The sequence below is a fragment of the Helobdella robusta genome (assembly GCF_000326865.2).
Source record: "Helobdella robusta unplaced genomic scaffold HELROscaffold_1, whole genome shotgun sequence".
Classification (NCBI taxonomy): Eukaryota; Metazoa; Annelida; class Clitellata; order Rhynchobdellida; family Glossiphoniidae; genus Helobdella; species Helobdella robusta.
Window position 1 is genome coordinate 6520790 of NW_008703570.1, and position 11754 is coordinate 6532543.

The 11754-nt window shown below is 29.5% G+C and overlaps 1 protein-coding gene across 1 annotated transcript; it reads left to right on the plus strand.

The window, feature by feature from the left end:
• Nucleotides 1-11057: 11057 nt before the first annotated feature.
• Nucleotides 11058-11489, plus strand: HELRODRAFT_159083 (hypothetical protein; the record flags this gene model as incomplete). Its single annotated transcript, XM_009010999.1, has 1 exon — nucleotides 11058-11489. The coding sequence occupies one exon, from the start codon at nucleotides 11058-11060 to the stop codon at nucleotides 11487-11489; it is 432 nt and encodes a 143-aa protein (XP_009009247.1).
• Nucleotides 11490-11754: the final 265 nt, after the last annotated feature.

Below are 11754 nucleotides of genomic sequence, written 5' to 3' on the forward strand. Positions count from 1 at the left end.
CTATTCTATTTTGTTTTGTTGAATTGAATTGAAGACAACTACCAACCTGCAGACTGGTCGTAGAAGGCAGGAGTGAGGATCTGGTAGTTGCCTGATGGTGAAGCTGCTAAAGTCGTAATGTAAACAGGAGGTTATTATATCAAGAGATTGTCTAACATGGAATATAACGTTGAAAATTTATACAATCTATCATGCTAAAATATCAATGCTCTTGAGTTATTACAAGTAATTAGTATTTAAAAGTAGGTATTCTAGCTTGAATCAAAAATATTTCTGTGCATTGAACCTGAAATACAATTGACTCGGTGAATGTTCGATGAGTTAATAATGATGTACAAATAAATATTACTTTAGTTATTATGTTAAAAAATAAATCCAAGCCGAACTTGAAGATTTTAAAAATTCGTGAAAATAAAGTTTAACTTTTTTGACCACCATTAAAGTTAAGATTAATAATCTCAAACTAAAAGAATGCACTAAGAGTTGATACTATCAACTGAAGACCATAATGAAAATTTAACCTTGTGATGGTAGTTGTGAGCTGTGGTCAGTAAGCGGTGAGGTGGCTGACCTATTTCTCAGCAACTGTTGCAAATGACCAGAATCAGCCTGAGGTTGCAGTTGTTGATGTTGCTGTTGCAGCTGTTGTTGTGGGTGCATGGGTGTTGCTAAGTAGATGCCCCAGGGTGGTTGCGGACTGAAGTATTGCGGTACAGCTGAAGGTCCTAAAAATTTGTTCACAGTTATTAACAGTTCTATAAAAATGTAGTTTGATAATAATAGCACCTGAACCTGGCAGTTGCATTGCTCCGTAGGTATCTTGTGGATTGATGATGAAAGGAGGTGCCGATGCATATGCCTGCATACCTAAATAATAATTGGAAATCTATATGAGTGCTTTCAACAAATTATTCCACTACGAAAGTTGAGTGAACATTCAACTCGAAAAACCATCAACATCAACAATGAATTGAAATATCATTGATGGTGGCAGCGAAAGGATCAAAAACTATTGCCCAAAGTTCAATAAGATATATGCTAAATACAAAGAGGGAAACAAAAATGTTATATATATATATATATATATATATATATATATATATATATATATATTTATCTATTTAGCCATGATACACAAAGCATAGAAGAGAATAATGATATCTTGTTATCATTTTAGAAAACTAATTAAAAAAAGGTGGGATGTGATGTTTAAATAGAATGAGCAGCTAACTCATTTGTTGGTGTGGTGGAGTGATGCCAAAATGTGCTTGCGGGGGCATGATCATCGGTGGACCTGGCCTCGCTTGTCCTGTCAACAACTGCAGTTTGATGTTTTGTTTACATTTCTACTTTTCATATTGTTGACTTATGTTGATCAAGAAAAACGAAAATGTAATAATAAATATCGCATACTCAAATACATGGAATACATGGGGACCGAGAATAAGAGCAGGTCAGAGAAGAATTAGACATAAGAAGAAAATAAAGGTAAATCAAGTTAAACAATGACAGCTAAAATATTGGTAAAATATAAAGAAAAAAATTATTATTAATTAAATGGTAAAACAAAATTTAAAACGAAGAAAATCAACACAATAGAAAATGCTAACTGGGTTGTAATTGTAACTGGCTGATTCTGCATGCATTAGTGGATTGAAATCCATTTTCATAAATCCTGAACTAGATGGTTCATCCAATGACACCTGCAATTCAATTGAAGCCCAATTATTTTTAAATCTTTTATATCTTAGTATAAATTTTTTTAATAGTTTTACAAAACTCAACATTTATTTCAATGACAACTTGACAACCTACCTTATATATAATGGAAAAAAAAATTGTTTATATAAACAACGATGGTAAACAAACAATGGGAGAATGTTGAAGATAATAACCTGCTGATCAAACGTCGTTGCTTCAAATGGAGCCATGTTAGCATGGCCTTCAATGAAAGGCATGGATGGAGGAGGAATTTGAGTCATCAGGAGAGGAGGTTTCATCATACAACCATCCTCACCTTGTAACAAAATCATACATTGATCATTATTGTATAAAAGTAATAAAACTAGAACGTAAATCTTAATCAGACTATGGATGCGGAAGTCTTTAAAAAAAGTTGGAATAAAACAATTGACAAATTGACAAACCTTTTGTAATAAGATTTACAAAAATATTTTTTTGTTAAAAAAAACAGGCAAAACTAGGATGATAAAATGATTTCATTATTTTGTTTTGAAAGGTTTTATTTGATACAATTTCTGGTTCGTGTTTGAAAAACTAACTTTATAACAGATTATAACAAAAAAAAATAAACTAAAATTCGAACAAAAAGATTTTTTACAACAAGAGTATTAATTATAATAACATACTTAGAATTTGCTTGTCATTGAAAGCATTAGCAGTTGAACTGGCTGCAGTGGTGGGGTAGTGGAGAGGCGTGAAGTTTGGATGGAGGATCATCGGACTTTGAGGCGAGTGTTGCATCAGAGGGGTCATGTTCCGAAAAGGTCTGAGGGTATGTGTCAATTTTAATGATAGGCGTTTGCTCGCGATTGTTGCATAAATTCAATTTTTAAAAACCGTCTCTAAAATAAAATAATTTTACATAAAAAAATTATCTTTCCTTAACAATATCTTGGAGACGTCACTCTATACAATATATACAATTGCTATTATACAATACAATATACAATACAATATTTTATTTCCTTCTCAATATGATACAACATAATGATAAGAAGGCAGGATGAATGTGATTGAGTTCATTGAAAAACTCATTTATAACAACCACCTGGAAAAGTTCTGCAAAATGTCACTCAAAAATTAAAGAACCATACCTACAGTTAGCATCATTTAGATAGAGTCCCAATTTTATTTGATGTTAAAACGTTAACAATGAATGAATATTTACAAAGTAACCAATTAACAAACAATAACTTTAAAAAAAATGCAGTTTCTGCCAGTTACACATTACAGTAAATTGCAATCAGAAAAGAAATGACCATACCCAAATTGAGGTATGTATGGTGGCAGAAATCCATTAGAAAGGTCAACATGGTTGTTGTTGAATGCTTCCCGCCTCAGCTTTTCATCACTTGACGTCTGCAGGTGTCGGAGGAGGTCGTGAGAGATTTAAACAAATTATTTCATTTAAAAGACTTCAAGCAATAAACAAACAAAAACATTAGTTAGGTAGTAGTAACTCCAACGCTGAATGAAATGTAATTAAATGTTTCAGAGATTTAAAAAATCTAAAAATAAGCATATAAACATAAATGTAAGTTGTTAGGAAAGAATTGGAAGTAGTAAGATTAAGTTGCAATAGAGAGATTAAGTTATTTCTAATATATTTTGGACGAGAACAAAATATTAAAAGTGACAATGAAAGTGGAGCTACACAATGATAATGTTTAATATTTAGTAACAATCCCTACAATGCTATTTTTTTAAAGAGATATCTCTAAATGGCCTGAATTGTGTAGACTAATCTTAAACAATTTTGAAAACTTCAGTTATAAGAAGGCACAAAAAAAGTTGAAAATTATTGCCAAAAATGGAATACATGAGAAATTGCTAAAGAGAACACAAAACAAAGAAACAGCTTACAAATTTATTTTTATTAGAAGTAAGGGCATGTGTAGTGAGGAGATGTTGGTTAGATCTATCAGAAGATCCTCCTCTTTGACCCAGGCCACCTCCCAAGACATATTCTGCCATGTTGACACCCAAGGCTCCTGTTTCAGATGACCTTGGAGATAATGATAATATGTGGTCTGTACTGCCACCTGAGAAACTTCCCCGCATCCTGTTCGTCAGGTGGAAGCTGGGCATGGCAAAGTCAGCTGTAATATTAAAAAGCAGGTTATTTATTATACATAAATTTCAATAACACTTTCAATTTATATTTTTATTCATAGTAGCAGTGTTTCAAGATTCAAGATCAATTTTTATCAAAGTTTCCAATTAATCTTGTAATTTGGAGTAGAACATGGCAAACCAATCCTTAAAATGTATAATACAACATTGCCAAAATCCAGTCAGGAAATATTCAAATCCACTGGATCAAATTATACATTTGGTGGATATAAAATAAAACTCCAATTAAACATTAATGTAAACAAGCACTTTGTTTTTAAATGAAATATTAATTTTTGGCAAGTGCAAATGTTACCAAAATGGTCAAAACACACATTTCACAAACTATTTTTAAATACTGTTGACTCAGATAAAAAAAAATACAAATATAAATTTTGATAAATTTAATAAATAAAAATTTCACCAAATAAAACCAGTAAAATAAGTTAATTTACATCTAGCATAAGGGGAAGTTATTCTATTCGTAGGCCAACATTCGTGTCTCTGAGGCCAAAAACTGGCTGAATTTGAAAATAAGTTGCTTCCATCATCATCATCATGAGCATCAGATGACTTGCCATCCTGCCATATTTTCTTAGGAACCTAAAATAGTATTCAATACTTCAGCGTAAAATTGGAATTCAATAAATCAATTAATCATAGTAGATACAATAGTCTTTACGCTTTGCTTGCTTAATATTTCTTTGGTACTTACAGGAACACTTTATTACTTATAAATAAAAGTACTGAAAAAATACTTAAGGTTTTCATAAGTACTTGAGTATAAGTTTCTAAGTATCACATTTGTACTTAAGTACGTATTTAAGTACAAATAGACTTACATACTCATCATCATCGGTACAGACATTACACTTGAACCACACAAAATAGATTTGTTAGTGTCAACAATAAACACATTTGGATGTTTTGAGAACAAAATTTTGTTTGCCTACCTATTCACTGACTTAGTGCTAATGCATTTTTATCAATTTTTATAGCTGATATACCAAAAAACTACAAAAAATTGTAGAAAACTTATGATAGCATTAGTACAAATCTTGCAAAAGGAACGTTCACACAATTTTTATCAAACATTTATACAATATATTAAAATCCACTATTAGTAAGAGCATAGAGAGGTTTAGGCTAATTTTAATCATAATTATAAAAGTGTATTATAAAAATAGTTTTTATATTGTATCACAGCTTATCATAGCTTTCAAAATCGTAGATCTCATATCCTTTATAATTTAAATAAAAGTTTAAAAGCGAAAACAAAAGATTTAGATGACAATGAAAATATTTTAGGCAAAACATGAAGCAAGGAAAGAACAAATGAACCTAACTTATGATAACAAGAAAGGAATATTTTTTAAAAATATTGGACATCTAGCTCGCAATGGTATGCCTTGTGAAAATATTAGACGGATGGTGTGATTAAAATGCAACATATGCAAAACTCTCTCTATTGCCAGGAAATGTTTAATTTCAACTGTGTAACTAACAATGTAAAAAACAAAAATTAAGACCAGCTTTGCATTTGAGTAAAATAATAATACCACAAAAAATATAATACAAAATATAGTTAAAAGGAACAGAAAAAAATAAACAGACAAATTGACTTGCAATAAGACTAAAATACAAAAAATGAACTCGTGTAAACAGACCTCATTTTTTTCAGAGAAGGACATGCTATGAAATTCTTTTTCTATGTCACTGACTGTTCGGGCCTATCAGAAAAAATTAGAAAGTGATCAGGTGAAAAAATTATTTCAAGATAAGTAAATAAATTTCAATATTAACATAACATTATCTCATTAGTTTTATAAAACATGAGTAATTAAGATATAATAATAAACTTTTCACCATGATTGTCTGTAATTATTTAATTTATCATATAAGTCTGAATAAAAAACATTAATTACCTTTTGAAGTTTTAGATAAAATATGGATTTTAGAACTGCAACACAAGATGGCTCAACATTTGGAGCACCGACACAGTACTACAGACAACCAAATGGAAACATTTATGATGGATTACTATCCCTCCTACTATCTATACAAATCCCAATGAACCAAGAAAGGCTTACTGACAATTCTTCAAAAAGTGCTTACACAAACATTCCATCAAGTGCACTTATTCTTCAGCTTACAACATTCAGAGCAATTTCATATTTTTGTTCCTAATTCAGTTTAGCAAATTTTCAAATAAAATATTTTATTGGAAAATGACAAAGTTTTCTGTTAAGACATTTTAGTGAAACATTAGAAATAAAAGTTTTAAAAATGAAATGTACTGACCAAAACCAAATCTTCAACATCTAATTTGTTTTTTGCATTGTAATATCACTCATAAAATTTTTGAAAATAAAATTTGTAATATTTTTCCAAAAATTGTTTCAGTAAGTGTTGTTATTTGCAGCAAGCAATGGCTACTAAAAAGAAGATGAAGGACTCCGTTTTAGAGCCAAAGATCAACAATATTGATTTGGCCGAAGGATGTTTGCAGTGCAACAAGGATAGGTTGCAAGTTCTTAGAGAAAAATTAATCATCGTTGATCCAAGTTCATCACTGGAGTTGCCAAATTCAGAAATAAAAAGAAACAAAAACAACCCTCTTATCATGTCATATGCTTGCTGATCAGATAGCTCCACAAATTTTGTTTATTATAGGGTAATTATTTTTGTTCTTTAGAAACATTTTATATGTAAAACTCCAAAAAACATAAAAAAATTCATTATGAAAAAATATGACTGTACTAAACAGCAATGCAAAACACAGCAAATCTAGTGAACATTGTAAAAAAATTAAGTTGTACTTGATCCAAAATGTTTTCTGGACCACCCCATCGTTTTCCTACTAGAAATGTCTGATCTAAATCTGGTCTTTGAAACAGATATGCTACCATCTCATCATCCTTCGACCTTGCACATGGATTTGTTGGAGTATTTGATAAATCATTAGATATTTGATCATGATCTTGTGTGCTGTTTTCCATATTTCCATTCAACATAACTGCAATATTCAAGAAATGAAACATCCAATTTTTAATTTCTATTTAATTCACAAAATTAGTTACTAATGTGTATATACCTTTATTCAAGCAGCAAATCAATAAAATCAATGACAGCTATAAATATTTGAATCAATATAATTTAATTCAAATTTTACTATATAATTAATTATTAAATTAATTTTTATTTTCTAAGATTGTTTTAGGGTTAACTCTATAACATTTTGATGACATACTTAACGTTATGTTTAATTCAACTAAAATCATGAGACTTGCATTATTTGAACATTAAAAATGCAAGATGTTGAATGTCAAATTTTGACCAGGCTAACAAAACATTCAGTGTCTCTATATCACCCAGTGTCATTCTTTTTCTACAAATAATAATAGTAGTATGCTCTATTGGATCACTGCTTATTAAAATTGAATGATACACTACTACATGTATCATCATCATGGAGAGATGACTTAATTAACTTTCTAATTATTTCATGTGAATGTAAAGTAAATGATGACAGCATCAATTAATTTACATTTTATTTTAGCTTACCTTTAAGTCACAACTGGTGATATGATTTGAATGTTATATTGAACTGAACTTATACTGTATATTACAACAAATTTATTTCACTGATCATTATTAATTAATAAAATTGAAATTCTTCTTTTGCTTTTTTTCACTAAATAAATTTAGATAATGTTGCTAACTTCACTATTGCTGAAGCTTAATAATTTAACTTTTAATACTACTAGACTGGGCTAAAAACACTATCCCTAACAAGTAAGATTTATAGACTGACTACAGAAGCTCAATTTATTCATAAAACGGAAAAAACTATAATTCTATAGTGAATATTTTTAATTGCCAAACAAAAGACACAAAATGTATAAAACAGAGTTAAAAATATGTTCTTAAAGATGACCAAAAGGCAAAAAGGCCTTGTTTCTGTTTTCTTCACTTCATGGATCATCTAAAGTGTTTAAACCTATAAAGAAAGAAGAGGATGTGATTAGTTTGCAGAGATGTTTAGACAGAATTGTTGATTGGTGTAATGTTTGGAAGGTTAGTATTAACATAGATAAGTGTGTTGTTATGAGACTAGGGGGTAACATAGATTTGGACATGGATTACAGTATTCAAAATAAATACTTAGAAAGCAAGGACGAAGGTGTTTCATTTGATAGTAAATTGAAATTTACAACTCAAATACATGAATAAATTAACAAAGCAATTACGATTCTAGGCATAATAAACAAAAATTTTTGTAATTTAAACAAATTTTCTTTCTCACAGTTGTACAAGGGTTCAGTCAGACCAAACTTGGAATATGCAGTGAGTGTCTGGAGACCGTAGATCATAAAAAAAAATAAAAGATATCGAAAGTCCAGAAGAGGGCTACAAAAATGGTAAAGAATTGTTCCTATTTAAAGTATGCGGAAAAACTGAAACATCTTGATCTGCCCACATTGATATACCGTAAAAATAGAGGAGATATTATTTTACTTTTTAATATGTTGAAGAGTGAATCCAGTGAATGACAACAGAACAAGAGGCCATAAATTAAAGCTCAAAGTTAAAACCTTCAATAAAAATCTAAGAAAGTATTATTTTACAAATCAAATCGTTAGATTGTGGAATGACCTTCCTGAAGAGGTGGTGTGTTCTCGTAACATTGCTGAATTTAAGAAAAATGTAGACAATCATTGTTTAACATCCCTTGGAAATTTGAATATGATTGTCCTAAATGGTGAACAGTAAATGTTTATCGGACATTATATGTTTGTTTAATTTATAATTAAACAATTGCAGAATGATTGCCTTTAACTTCATTATTTTGTTTGTGGTTATTTATTATAATTAACAAAATACTGTATATTTTTATTTCAATTTATATTATAATACCGTTATTTCACTGAAGTTTTCTTTTATTTATTGTTTTATTTATTTAATTAATTATGTATCTATTTGGCACACTTCATGTTACGATTTTGTCTATAATACATATTGTATGTATGATGTGATGGGGTGTACACATATGTATCTGTGATGGTTTGTTTAATTATAGAATTTCTATTTTGGTATATTTATTTACTATTTATTTAATTTTATTTTATGTGTAAGTATGTGTGATAAATTTGTGTACAGACGAGAATGGGTATAAGCAATTGAGTGTTTGGATCTATAAGTAAACTAAATATATGTATATTGTCAGGTTGACATTTATTGGTTATTACTGTACTTTGTGTGACATTTTTAATGAACATGAAAGTATTTATATGTGTTTACTTTACAGAGTGTATAGACGTCTGGGTAGGTGAGCTTGGTTAAGGTCAGGATTATCATTATTTATTATCAGTATTGTTTTAATATATGTACATAAAATCATATATGTATTATACAAGTGTGTGTGATAGTATGTATGTGTAATATACATTTTTATTTTATTTAGATTAGAACGATAGAAGTATATAAGTGAGTGTGTGTTTATTTATTTCTGTTTTTGTTCTCATCATTTATATATTCATGATGATGTTATAACATTTTATTTCATTTAGATATGGGTATATGTTCTTCGCGCCCATTTCTATATGTTTATGTTTATGAATCATTACATTAAGATTAAATTAAATGGATGGTGGATTTCTTTTTTTTTATGGAGGATATGATATAGATAGATAGATATATATATATGAAAAAAACAAACAATAGTTATTCAAGCAAGAAAATAAAAACAATCTAACCGTTTATAAAATAAAAAATAATTTACAAACAAATAAACTAAAAAAATCGCGTAATATGTTTACAAGCTATCTACAAATTTACAAAAGGATGAATTTCCTTCAAAGCGCCATAACAACCGCCATTTTGAATGAACTGTGGTCTTGTGTCCCTTCGAATTAGTTTTTTAAAAAAGCCAATATATAGTAACTAAAGCCAAACGAAATGATCCAGTAAAGTTATTGGTTGTATTGCGTTATCTTAGAAAAAACTTTACTACATTATTATTGACAAAAGTTTACAACTAAGTTTTGATTTTTAACTATTTCAAGTATTGTGAATCATAAATGATGACAACAAACTTTAATTGATTTCTTCTATGACTTTTATTAGATATATGCTAAAAATTAACCAAAACATTTTGAAAGTTTTCAACTTTTTTATTTTTAAAGGAAATAAAAATACGATAGAGAAATTGCAAACTGCTGACAAAAATCAATACTCATGCTCTTGGTGAAGTACAACAACTATCTGGTGCTGGTTCGCCATCAATGTTTTATTGAAGAAACTCATTGTGCTTGTTATAAATGTTTAATAAATTATTTGTCAACAATGCGAACCTCACCAGTAAATAAAATTGGATTTTAGTCTTTCTGACGAACATTATTATGTGTAATGACATCAAGCAAGATATATTTGTGTCAACCTTCTATCTAGTTTTAAAAAGTAGTATCAAAATGATTGAACGTTGCCTGCTGTTCTACATTTTAATTGCTTTCATCAAATCAAAAGTAAATATATTTATTATTTTATCTTCTAATTTATTTTTGTCCAGATTAATTATTATTTATCTGCTTTGTACCAAAAGGTAAATGGAATTGCGGAAACCAACTGCTATCAGCAATACCCCATCATGCCTCCACCACTTTTTCCAGATTTTATGTCTTTTTTCAAATCTTCCCTGCACCAGTTTCCAACTTTGCTGAACCTGAGTAGCAGTTTGCAGGAAGAAATGCTTCGTGACGATTGTGTGTTGAACGCACCATTGATAAAAACTGATTGGAATGGTCTGTGTTTGAAAGTTCATTTAATGATATCTTAAGTTTGCACGTTTCTTTGTTCTCTCATTTACTACTTTTTAAATGCGAAATTCAACAAATTATTTTGTTATATTTAAGTTCACAAAGAAAAATTATGCTCTGCATCAAAAGAAATTTTTGACAGGGAATATTTTCAATTAGACGCTTCAGATGAAACTTGTAAAATCTATGAAAATGGAAAAACTGGTAAATATTAAAGCTTATTAATCACTTGCTTATTTTGTATTAATTATTTGTTTGCCATTTTATTTAAAAATTTATAATTTATAAATTGTGTAAGGTAACGTTGTTTCATAAATGTTTATTTTACTGTTCATGACCAGAAATTTTTAAAAAGTTTTCAGAGAAAATGACGAGAATTTTTCAACGATGGCGCTTCAAAGGGGCAGAAACGGTGAACGGCACGCTCCAAAAATCGATGATGCCGCCAAACAGATTTCAACCAAACGAAAAACTAAAAAAGAACATGAAAACTTTTATGTCGGGATCAAACAAAAATTGAGCAACAGTTATGAACTATCTTCAGATAATAATAAGAACATCTTCCAGATTGGTGATTTTGACGATGTGAATGATCCACTTGAAAACGAAAATGACCTCGTTATAAATAACATTATAACAAATCACGGCAGAATATCATTATCAGATGTGAACGCATCCAACGAGGAGCGAGTTGAAAAATGGAAAAACACGTCGGCTGCAAACGTGCCGCTGAGAAATGAAATAATGCTGGCCGTAATCATACTATCTGTTCTTGCTACCGCCATTTTTATTCTGGCGGTCATTCTTTTAAGGTTGTGATATTTTGTGTAATACTTACATATTTTAAAGAATGACTCTATAAATAAACTGTTGAAATAATTTAGGCATAATAAAGTTTCACGCTCAACTCCTCAAAAGGAAAACAATAGAAAGGTTGTTTATTTTGTTGTCTTATACCATAAATCGTGAAGATATTTTCAAGATGTTTATTTTTTAAAGCAGCATAATGGCAAACACTGGTACAACGACAGACCAGCTAACCAATCGGAGCCAACCAAAGATGGAAATGAAATGGATTTCATTG